Source organism: Hylobates moloch, unplaced genomic scaffold (genome assembly GCF_009828535.3).
Source record: "Hylobates moloch isolate HMO894 unplaced genomic scaffold, HMol_V3 SCAFFOLD_2, whole genome shotgun sequence".
NCBI lineage: Eukaryota > Metazoa > Chordata > Mammalia > Primates > Hylobatidae > Hylobates > Hylobates moloch.
In genome coordinates this window covers 90,677,788-90,690,441 of record NW_026652277.1, presented here as the reverse complement: position 1 = coordinate 90,690,441, position 12,654 = coordinate 90,677,788, and the positions used below count along the sequence as shown (strand labels likewise).

At 39.1% G+C, this 12,654-nt stretch overlaps 1 protein-coding gene across 3 annotated transcripts in view; it reads left to right on the top strand.

The window, feature by feature from the left end:
- The window catches only part of KCNQ5 (potassium voltage-gated channel subfamily Q member 5), a 597,308-nt gene extending 584,905 nt beyond the window's left edge, over positions 1-12,403 (top strand). For all 3 annotated transcript variants that reach the window (XM_032153280.2, XM_032153268.2, XM_032153291.2), the window contains 3 exons: positions 3,172-3,303; positions 5,278-5,404; positions 7,377-12,403. In XM_032153280.2, coding sequence (XP_032009171.1) covers positions 3,172-3,303; positions 5,278-5,404; positions 7,377-8,339 — 1,222 coding nt within the window. In that variant the 3' untranslated portion in view covers positions 8,340-12,403. The remainder of the gene's footprint in view (positions 1-3,171; positions 3,304-5,277; positions 5,405-7,376) is intronic.
- The last annotated feature ends 251 nt before the right edge of the window (positions 12,404-12,654 follow it).

The window sequence follows — 12,654 nt, the reverse complement described above, 5'->3', positions numbered from 1 at the left end:
ATGCAAGCTTGCTCCAGGCACCACTGCACATACTCCTCTTTTCTAAATAATTGAAATGATATTTTTTAATCCAATTTTCACTATTTAATTATCATACATAAAGTAGGAAAATCTGTAAGTAAAGCACTGGAAAAGAGGCAATACCACCTGAGGAGTGGTATGATGTATAAAAATAAATGATAAACCTATTAAGAGTTTTAAAATCTACTCTGTTTTGCATACTTATCATTATGTGAGTATATTGAAATAACATAAAAGATAATCAGTTTCATTTTTAGTATTGATCACAATTATAAACCATGGATTTTAATTTTAACTTTAGCCAGCTAGCTCATAAATAGTAAATTATGTAAGTAAAAATGAAATTATTTAAGGTTTGCATAAACTATGACTGTGTGAGTGCTAGAGTGCAATATTATCTATCAAATGCCTTCAAAATGTACTTTCTGTTAAAACATCTCTGAAAGGAAGAGAGAAAAGCAACAAGCAACTTTTGATGAATTATCTGAAAGAGCTCACGTAACATCCCACCAAGAAACAATGGCAGATCCCCATTAGGGCAAAAAAGGCAGTTGGAAGTATGTAGGTTCACATCTGGGCAGATGCATCCCAAACCACAAATGTGTGAGCTACAGCCAGAGAGAACACACTGACTTATGCTGTAGCTTACCCCTCTTCTACCACCATAGGAAAGAAAGAACTGCCAAAGATCCCACTCAGACTTCTCGATTCTCCAGAATTGGTGCCATGGGAAAACCAGGAGGTAATGTGGGAGTGGGAACCAGACAGATGTGGGTGGATCCTGGTTTTGCCTCATACCAGTTGCTTGTTTTGGGGGGCAAGTTACTTAAGTTCTTTGAACCTCAGTTTCCCAAAATATAAATAGGAGAAAGGAATATCTTATCAAGTGCTATTGAAGACATACAAAGTACTTCACATAACAAGTGGTAGACAGATGTTATGAAAACACAAAAACCACATAACAACAACAAAACCACCTTGGGATGTATGAAGATGATTCTCCTTTTTTCCTGCCCACCCAGGCATCATTAGCTACTTTGAAGATAGCAAAGAAGGGTTCTAGGCTGTTAGATTAGCTCTTCTGGTTTTATTCTTAATATGACTCAGGTTAGAGAATCTTCTCTTTATCTCTTTCTTTCCTTCCTCCTCTTATTCAATAAGTATTTTTTACTGTGTCAGAAACTGTGCTAAGCTCTAAGCACACAATGTTCAGGAAGAATAGTAACAGTCACAGTAGAAGTGGTAACAACAATAGCTAACTTTTATTAAGCACTGACTGTTGAATAAAAGACATCTAGGCCGGGCGCAGTGGCTCACGCCTGTAATCCCAGCATTTTGGGAGGCCGAGGCAGGCAGACCACGAGGTCAGAAGTTCGAGACCAGCCTGGCCAATGTGGTGAAACCCCATTACTAAAGATACAAAAAATTAGCCAGGTGTGGTGGCACGTGCCTGTAATCCCAGCTACTCAGGAGGCTGAGGTAGGAGAATCGCTTGAACTGGGGAGGTAGAAATTACCATGAGCTGAGATCATGCCATTGCACTCCAGCCTGGGTGAAAGGGTGAGACTCCGTCTCAAAAAAAAAAAAAAAGACATCCATGTCTGCTTTTACTTAATTGACAGTCTGGTATACGGAAACAGATATTTACGTAATTGCTTAGGACCAGAAATTTCACGTGTAACATATTTCATTATTTTTCTCAGTTTTTTGATACATGACACTAAGACTCTGTGAAACCTAAATGCTGGTAAACCAATTTGGAACCGAAGCTCGATACTAAGAGGTTAAATTAAAACACTAATTTTCTTTACTTTCTGCTGAATAATTTTGCTTAAATGTTTTTGGGGGGAAAATACAAAACCTATACTGAATAAAGAAGAGATTGGTGAAAAATATGTGGTTAGAGAAAGGGAGTAAGAATATTACAGATAAATGATTCAGGAATAATTAGGATATAATTAATTGAAAGTTAATAATACAATTGCAAGGTAGGGTTTAGGCTTTTTAACCTATAAAACAATTTGGATTCCTTGAAATCAGCTGTCACCTAAGATAGGCAATGGATGTTTTCTTTTTAAACTTTACATTTGTTCCTAATCTTCCCACTTTCCACCAAGTGACAACAAATTTTGTCTCTTAGTGACTGATTCCCAGCCTGGAATCTACAAGTGTGATAATGGAAGTCTATGGGCCATTTAATAGCTGAAAAACACCAGCAGGTTTAAATTTACCTGCAATAAGGCTACACAAACTAATCAAATGTTATGTTTCTCTGCTTTCATCAGAAATTGCATCAAGTTATTGCAGGAACTAGTTATCTTAGACAGATTAGCTATCGATGGCATCATGGAATTTGTTGATGAAATATCATTTTAAAAGATGGGGCCCATGTTGCAGGAGGCATTGTAATAAGAGGTCTCTGGTTCTGAAAAGCTTAGGCTCCCAAGCTTAGTTAAGAAATGTGTTATGGCAGGACCTGGTGGCTCATGCCTGTAGTCCCAGCACTTGGGGAGGCTGAGGAAGGAGGATTGCTTGAGCCCAAGAGTTAAAGCCTGGGCAACATAGTGAGACCTCATCTCAAAAAAAAAAAAAAGTGTATTATGTTTAAAACAAAAAGAACTTGGCTAGCTAATCCAGCAGTATTCTGCAGGAATAATTTATGGGAAAAAAAACAAATTTCCATATTAATGTACATTTCTCTACAGAGAATAGAGTGTTTTGCAAACACATTTGTATCTGAAAAATGCATGTAGTTACATAAAAGACCGTTTTAACAGCCTTTATATTTTTTAAGGGATGCTATTACTAGGTGTTATATCTTGGACTTCTGGAGATTGCATGGAAAAGTTAGAATTGCATTTTGACTTTGACTTTCATTTAGGGTTTCAACAGACATTAAAAAGGCAAAACACTTAGTGTTCAGCCTCTTTTGTAGTGTGTTTTTCTATTCTTAAGGTGTGTCTCACATGAGATGTTCTTAAATTGTCCACTGTAATCTCAGGCTTTTATATTACACATCTGCAGCAGCCAAAATTAATTTGATGCATGACTTTTCCCCCCAGAGTTTCTTATTATATTTACTGGTAAACTATTTTGGTAACCTATATTAACAGAGTTATAAAGGTTAATATGTAATATGTTCTCATACAGAATTATGAAATTTCATGTTGCGAAACGGAAGTTTAAGGAAACATTACGTCCATATGATGTAAAAGATGTCATTGAACAATATTCTGCTGGTCATCTGGACATGTTGTGTAGAATTAAAAGCCTTCAAACACGGTAAGCAATGGGAATGTCATTCCTTGTAAAGGAATGGGCACAGAAGATATCTAGGAAGAACTTCTCTTTAGTAGAGTAAACCTCTGAACTCCATATTTTTCATTCATTTTTAGTGGGCAAATGGAATTTGCTTTTAACATTGATTTTATTTTTGCTTTTAACATAGATATAACTCAGGCATTCAAAGCATCCAGCTGTCTCATTTTCCTCATCTGTAAAAATGGGAAGAAAGTTCTTGCCTTGGAGAATGGCATGAACCCGGGAGGTGGAGCTTGCAGTGAGCCGAGATTGCGCCACTGCACTCCAGCCTGGGCGACAGAGCGAGACTCCGTCTCAAAAAAAAAAAAAAAAAAAAAAAAAAAAAGTTCTTGCCTTATAGGGTTGTCATGAGGATTGAACGAGTTAATGCATGTAATTCATAACACGTAACAGGCCTGGCACTGTGTCTAATAAACATCAATGGTTGTTGCTGATGTTTGAATTATTACTGCTGCTGTTCCTAAATTATCTAAATTCCATTTATTATCTAAATTCTAATCATCCTTTGGGAATAACGTAGTATTTCTCCTTCATTAAGTTTCATCCAACGATCCAACCTGTGAAGACGGGCCTTTCTCTGACCTTTATACAGTAGCAGAGTCTACTGCAGAGCACAAGAGCACTCAGAATCTTGGTGTGCTGGGCCAAAGTTGAGACTTGGCCCTTGTGTTGTTTCCCGGTTGCAAGTGTGTTCACCTTGCTCTGGACTAAGACTGAAGTCCTTCATTCATGTCCTGTATGGTTCTAGATACATACTATCCTCCTAGTAGCATCTTATTGAGTGATTAAAAGAAATGAATTCCATATGTTAATTCCAACTACATATGGTTGATTGTGATTATCTCAAAGCCAAAATATTTAGTAAATTCAGTTTTTTAAGAGCCTTGCTTTATTACCAGCATTTGTGATTGTATAGTGCCCAAAATGCAAGGACTGAGTCCTGAACTTTTTTTTATGCCCCCACAGCACACTTGGCCCAGTGTGAGGCATATAATGGGCCCTTAGTAAAATACCTGTTCATCAATTGTTATAGAAATAACAATTTGTTAATTCATTAAGCAGGTAATTATTGAGCCCATCATGTGTGCCAGGACCTGTGGACATCCAGAGATTGATAAAATAATGACCCAGACCTTGTAGAGTCTGCAGTTTAGTAAATTAGATGTCATGGCAGGAAGTGAGTACTGCCTATGCTTCTCTTCAGACAAAGTAAACTGGAAAGTTGTCAATACTCTTGATAATTCAATTCTAAACACATACAAAAAAAGAAGAAAGTGATTCTCATTTAGGCTGATCAAGTTCTCTTGGAAATTGCTTTAATTCATTCTGTAACATCTGTAACATGACTAGAGATTGTGGTCATATTATAATCTCTGCCTAGATGGCCATGGCCTTCTAAGTTCTTTAACAAAACTGTCTGCAGCTCCCAAGGTTTATAAAGTTGAACTGCTATAGAATTTATAGAACCAGTCTTGGGTTTCTAGCTCATGTATCTTCTCCAGCTTGAATTCCAAAAGAAAAAGACCATGGCTCTCTTATCTGCTTATCTTTCACGTATTTGCAATAGATGCTCATAGAATAATCCATTCTATTAATGTAAGATAACCATAGTTATGATTTTTGTCATATTTTGAAATGGTTAAATTCAGGAACTGCCTGATCAGAGGTAGAAACATATTACTTTGTAGTTTAGGACACTTTTACTTCCAGGAGATCACCCATAAGTGATTTCATCTTGGACCAGAATAATGAGAAAATTAATCTCATGTGTAATCTCATGTTAAAATAAGCATATCAACTGGAACAAGTTCTTTCTTACTTCATCTTACATAAATTGAAGATAACTGTATTTTTTTTTTTCCAAAACTCTTCATTCTGGTCTAGGGCAATCTCCACCTTCAGCCCTCATAATCAGATCTCCTCTTTCTCTGATAGTGTTGATCAAATTCTTGGAAAAGGGCAAATCACATCAGATAAGAAGAGCCGAGAGAAAATAACAGCAGAACATGAGACCACAGATGATCTCAGTATGCTCGGTCGGGTGGTCAAGGTTGAAAAACAGGTACAACTCAACTACGCTGGGTATCTTTTTAGCCAGAATTTTTTAAATCAAAATGTATTATAGGCAATTGTATGTATTCCAGTGATTATTTTAAAATAAATAAAATCACAAAAAGAGTGAATAAAATTAAATTTTCTTTGTGTGTAGACAGTGCTCTCTGAAACACTTTGGATTTCTATTTAAGGAATAGAAAATTTCATCTCATCAATTAATAGTTAATTGGAAACAACTATAGATTTCCAATAGTTGAAAATCGTTTAAAAATAACAAAGATCTATTCTTCATTTGTGTTTCAGTTGTTTTTATTGTTTCTTTTTTAGGTCATTACTTTTTTTTTTTTTTTTTTTTTTTTTTTTTTGAGACAGAGTCTCACTCTATTGCCCAGGCTGGAGTGTAGTGGCGTGCTCCCAGCTCACTGCTACCTCCGCCTCCTGGGTTCAAGTGATTCTCATGCCTCAGCCTCCCAAGTAGATGGGATTACAGGCATGCGCCACCAAGACCGGTGAATTTTTGTATTTTTAGTAGAGACAGGTTTCACCATGTTGGCCAGGCTTGTCTCAAACTCCTGACCTCAAGTGATCCACTTGCCTCGGCCTCCCAAATTGCTGGGATTACAGGCATGAGCCACAGCACTCAGCAGGTCACTCCTTTTAGATCGAGACCACGGTGAAACCCCGTCTCTACTAAAAATACAAAAAATTAGCCGGGCGTGATGGCGGGCGCCTGTAGTCCCAGCTACTCAGAGAGGCTGAGGCAGGAGAATGGCGTGAACCCGGGAGGCGGAGCTTGCAGTGAGCCGAGATTGCGCCACTGCACTCCAGCCTGGGCGACAGAGCGAGACTCCGTCTCAAAAAAAAAAAAAAAAAAAAAGTAAAACAAGGCCGGGTGTGGTGGCTCATGCCTGTAATTCCAGCACTTTTGGAGGCTGAGGTGGGCAGATCACAAGGTCAGGAGTTCAAGACCAACCTGACCAACATGGTGAAACCCCGTCTCTACTAAAAATAAAATAATAAAATAAAATAAAATAAAATAAAATAAAATAAAATAAATAAAAATAAAACCTTATTATAATTCTGATGATACATTGAATGTTTGTGAACCTCAAGTCTGTTGTATCTTCATATACAATTTTCCAGAAATCAAATGGCTCCTCCAATTTAATCAAAAATACTTCATATATTAATTCTGGAGCATTTTGTACCTTTTTTTTTTTTATGTACCTTTAAATTCAGAATCACCTAGATTGATACTTAAGGTATTGGTTTCATTATAGAATAAGTTCCTTACTAGATTTCTGTAGAGTTTCAGAATGTCTTCATAGAGGAGACTCAGGAAAGACAATCTGACAGGAATGGGAAGTCTTTTTTTTTTTTTTCCCAGACAGGGACTTCTCTGTCACCCAGGCTGGAGTGCAGTGGCACAATCATGGCTCACTGCAGCCTCTACCTCCTGGGCTCAGTCAATCCTCCCAAATCAGCCTTCCCAGCAGCTGGGACTACGGGCATGCACCACCACACCCGGATGATTTTTGTATTATTTTTGATAGAGACGAGGTCTCGCCATGTTGCCCAGACTGGTCTCAAACTCCTGGGCTCGATTCTCCTGCCTCAGTCTCTCAAAGTGCTGGCATTACAGGCGTGAGCCACTGCACCCAGCCTGGAATGGAAAGTCTTAAAGTTGCATTTTTATAGTGCTTATATGACTTTTAAGAGGCACTATTTAAAGAAGTGGTGGGGGAGAGATGCTAATAAAGACTATATAAAAGCCAAAGTGTCCCTCTCTTCCTAAGTCCTCCTCTGGCCCCATCATTGCTAAATGCTACATTCACTAAGGGTCAAGACTGCATCGTACTTTATATTCAATATTTCTTTAAACGTGTTGGCACACCTTTTAAAATTTTTTAATTTTAAAAAATGAAGTCCATTCTTAATAACAGATTCTACTCATGTGTAACCATTCTCCTCACTTCTAGGTACAGTCCATAGAGTCCAAGCTGGACTGCCTGCTAGACATCTATCAACAGGTCCTTCGGAAAGGCTCTGCCTCAGCCCTCGCTTTGGCTTCATTCCAGATCCCACCTTTTGAATGTGAACAGACATCTGACTATCAAAGCCCTGTGGATAGCAAAGATCTTTCGGGTTCTGCACAAAACAGTGGCTGCTTATCCAGATCAACTAGTGCCAACATCTCGAGAGGCCTGCAGTTCATCCTGACGCCAAATGAGTTCAGTGCCCAGACTTTCTACGCGCTTAGCCCTACTATGCACAGTCAAGCAACACAGGTGCCAATTAGTCAAAGCGAAGGCTCAGCAGTGGCAGCCACCAACGCCATTGCAAACCAAATAAATACGGCACCCAAGCCAGCAGCCCCAACAACTTTACAGATCCCACCTCCTCTCCCAGCCATCAAGCATCTGCCCAGGCCAGAAACTCTGCACCCTAACCCTGCAGGCTTACAGGAAAGCATTTCTGACGTCACCACCTGCCTTGTTGCCTCCAAGGAAAATGTTCAGGTTGCACAGTCAAATCTCACTAAGGACCGTTCTATGAGGAAAAGCTTTGACATGGGAGGAGAAACTCTGTTGTCTGTCTGTCCCATGGTGCCGAAGGACTTGGGCAAATCTTTGTCTGTGCAAAACCTGATCAAGTCGACCGAGGAACTGAATATACAACTTTCAGGGAGTGAGTCAAGTGGCTCCAGAGGCAGCCAAGATTTTTACCCCAAATGGAGGGAATCCAAATTGTTTATAACTGATGAAGAGGTGGGTCCTGAAGAGACAGAGACAGACACTTTTGATGCCGCACCGCAGCCTGCCAGGGAAGCTGCCTTTGCATCAGACTCTCTAAGGACTGGAAGGTCACGATCATCTCAGAGCATTTGTAAGGCAGGAGAAAGTACAGATGCCCTCAGCTTGCCTCATGTCAAACTGAAATAAGTTCTTCATTTTCTTTCCAGGCATAGCAGTTCCTTTAGCCATACATATCATTGCATGAACTATTTCGAAAGCCCTTCTAAAAAGTTGAAATTGCAAGAATCCGGAAGAACATGAAAGGCAGTTTATAAGCCCGTTATCTTTTAATTGCATGAAAATGCATGTTTAGGGATGGCTAAAATTCCAAGGTGCATCGACATTAACCCACTCATTTAGTAATGTACCTTGAGTTAAAAAGCCTGAGAAACCAAACACAGCTAATGCTATGGGGTGTATGAATATGTCAAGTTTAGGTCATTTAGAAGATTTGACACTGTATTTTGAAATTATGGGAGTAAACACCTTCAAATTTCAGGCATTTCTGCTTTGTGACTAAATACAAACTACATTTTCAAGATTAGGCCATAATGTATATTTAAACACAATGGCTATCAACAGCTGCTAATAAGGTATCAACTAAAGCAGAATTGGGGAATAATAGAAATGGCTGCTTATTTCAAGATATAGTTGCCAACCCATTCCTATTCAGTCATTTTATTATTAATGTAATTTGAATGTCAATTTGTGTGCTTCTGGTGATTTAGCGCTGTGGCAAGCAATTTTGCACATCATTTCCATGTTGTTCTTTATGACAAGAATGTTCTTCAATTAGAAAATGTGCAAATAATGAGATTCAGGGCCAGTGGGGCAAATAGACTATCTGACATATTTGGCTTTATGAAAACATATTCCCTGATGGCAGAATCAACTTTATAAGTGGTCAACTTCTACACAAGCGTGTGAAATACTGATCAGTAGAACAGCCATTGTGATTGGCCTGGTTTCTCTGCAATGGCGCCAACCCCAGGCTTGCCAATACTGCCTATGTGAAGGGCAAGTGTGAGAAGCTATTCTCAATTGCTGACCCGCAGGTAGGACTATGGGGGATGGGACATTTGAGTGGGACTGAGATAGGAAAGGCTTGAAAAGAACCCAGAAACACCACCAGGAAGTTGGCAAAGTAAAAGAAAATGACTTCCCCCTCAAAGGGCAATGAGAGGGAGAGAAACAAACCAAAATAGAAGAACGAGACTTTTTAGAAAATGAGTATTGCTAGGGAATTCAACTACCTAATCTTCCCTTATTCTTATATATAAGCAGAGAATTTTTGCAAGGTATTTATTTTTTAATATGCCCTGAATGTCTTTTGCTATTATGTGTACATTTTGCATATGAAAGTCTAAAACGAAACTTCCTTTACTTTTTATACTGTAGTGAAAATTTTCTATTCTTCCCAAGAATGTTGTCCCAAATCTGAAATTACTGGTTCAATTTCCTGATATAAACATTTACAATTAGAAGCTAGATAGTACTGGCAGGGTCTGCAAATCAGAACACTTAAATATATCATGGCAGCAAAAAGACCAAGGGAAACAAAACGACAAATGTATTTATCAGAAAGCAAGCAATGCTGACTGCTTGTTAGAAACCCATCTAGCTATCTTAAGTCATCAGAACTTCAGCCAACGTAATGACATTCAAAAGAAAAGGACATAAGAGATAGCATTTCAATTCAATTAAACCCTAGCCACAGGAGGACTCAAGAAAGGAAGTCCTTGGCAGACATTAATGCTGCCTCCAGAAGTACTTCTCCAGCAGCCAAGCAGAATGAGCAGGGTTATCAAGTGGATGTTCAAAGGAAGAAGGAGGCCCTGAACTCCACCATTCCTCCCCAGCCCTCCCCAACAGGCTTTCTCCATCATTGACTCTCCCCTGCTTTTCTTCTTCATTAACTCCTTATTCATTCCCTGCCAGTATTTTGCTTCTGAACTTCACCAGGCCTTAACCAGCCGGCCGGGCACGGTGGCTCACGCCTGTAATCCCAGCACTTTGGGAGGCCGAGGCGGGCGGATCAGGAGGTCAGGAGATCAAGACCATCCTGGCTAACACAGTGAAACCCCGTCTCTACTAAAAATACAAAAAATTAGCCGGGCGTGGTGGTGGGCGCCTGTAGTCCCAGCTACTCGGGAGGCTGAGGCAGGAGAATGGCTTGAACCCGGGAGGCGGAGCTTGCAGTGAGCCGAGATTACGCCACTGCACTCCAGGCTGGGCGACAGAGCGAGACTCCATCTCAAAAAAAAAAAAAAAAAAAAAACCAGCCTCCATCCCCAAGTCAACCAGTTCTCCACTTTATCTAAAATGTACTTCTCAACCTTTTAGAACCTTGTCCCTTTTGATAAACATGAAAATTTTTAAAGCTTCCTCTTCACATCCCACTTGGATTCTAAGACAGTTGGAATCATTTAGAATCTTTTTGGCTGCTGGAAACGTATAGAAGATAGAGGCTAAATTTTACACTTCAGTTAAGACCTTGTCAATCCTTTTAAGCAATTGTTTTCATTTTCAAAATACAGAATGTTAGTAAATTACAAAAATCAATTTTTCATCTTCATTCAACCTAAAGTTGTGATTCCCCCTCGCAAGAATGTTGCGTACACACACACCCACACACACACACACCCACACACACCCACACCCACACACACACACACCCACACACACCCACACACCCACACACACACCCACACCCACACACACACACACACACACACACCTCCACTGACCTAAAGCCAGACACCTGCCATGACTGGGCAGGCTCTCTCCCAGTATTATTAACAGAGGAAGAGGAGGGAGGCAGCAACTTTCAGGTAGCACTGATTCTTGGACACACTCTGTCCTGGGTCGAACCCCACTGGCAGCAGGAATTCTGAATGTATTGGGGACCCCTCCTTAGGCCTCATTAAGTCTCAAACACAGTACAGCTCACCCAGCATTGCTGAAGACTGAAGATTCAGAAACAAAACCTACACACAGCACTGAGGTCTTCATCATAGCAAAATGTGATAAACCATGTTGTGAAAAACTTTTAAACATTGAAGCCATGACCATTTTGTGTCTATCTTACTCTAGCACAAAAATTGAGGGATGTTAAAAGACAGTTGTGTGGAAGGTATAAGGTTCTGTCTGTCGTGTTACTCTCTGTGGAAATGAGAGGGGTCTCCCATTTACACTAAGCAAATTTCCATTGGTGAATCTTAATGATGTCTTGAAGCACAATTTAGCTGAGCACTGAGTAGCCATATGCTTTCTGAGTACAAGTGTGTCTGCCTTCTTCAACATGTAGGGTTGATCAAGCTAATACTTAATTGCAAATATCCCTTGTATGAGGTTAACTAAAAAAATTTTGCTATGTCCGATCTACCTGTTTGCATTTTGTTCAACTAAATTAATATTTGTAGATTGCAAGTTTTGTTTAAAATAACTTTATTGAGTTTTTAAGTCCTGATCTGTTCTAAGGTGCCTTTCTCACCTCCCATTGATTCAGTGATTCTGAAGTTCTTAATTTGCAAGTAAAATAAGTCTACTAGAGAGGAGGAAATCAGGCACAAAATGACCAATTCTCATACCCATTTGCAAAGTAAAACTATAAGGATGATGAAACCTGGCTAACTAAACTAATGGATCATTTCACTAAATCAGATAGAGGAAATATCATAAATATTAACTTGTCTCCCTAGAAGCTGATATTTTTCGCCTTAAATGACATGGTTGTGTTTTTGTAAGAGAAGCTTAATCTAATCTAATTATGTGCATTTAAGTGAACAGTTCTAAGTCATGTATGACAATGCAAATTGTCTGTTTCCTGAAGACAAATAAATCAGGAACACCATATCCATTTCAAGCTATCATTAAAGTGTAATTTCCTTTGCTCTCTTTTACTGGGATTATTTGTTTTAAAGTAAAACATTAAAAAGATGTCTATAAACAGCTAGTGTGACTATTTTTATCTGGAACTAACTAGTTGGTTCTGAACTGACTGGACCAAGTCAATCAAACTGACTGTATACAGATTTTGGACTGAAATATAAAAATTATCTTTTTGCAGTGTTACTGAAGAAGTCTTTGGTATTTTGGGAAGGGGGGAGATTTGCATATGCTCCTGGGGTTTTTGTGAGAAATATTAATTTGAAATTGATTGTAACTCAGATACCAGGCATGTGAGTTTTGTGTTATCTATAATAAAGGGATTTGCTGAACAATGTTAAGAAATGGGGACCAGGTGGGTGCCCAAATATTGCAGCCTCTGGCTACTCAGAACTACCATTTTAAGCACCTACCCAGCTCTGCCTAACCAGGGAAGGGCTTCTGCTCCAAAACGACCTTTTTTTCTTCTTCCCTAAAAAAATCCCATTTTTTCTATTTCACTAGCAATTTTGCACTAAGTGCCAAGCGTTAATCCCAGTGGAATTATTTTCAAGGAGACACAGAATGTTAAAAC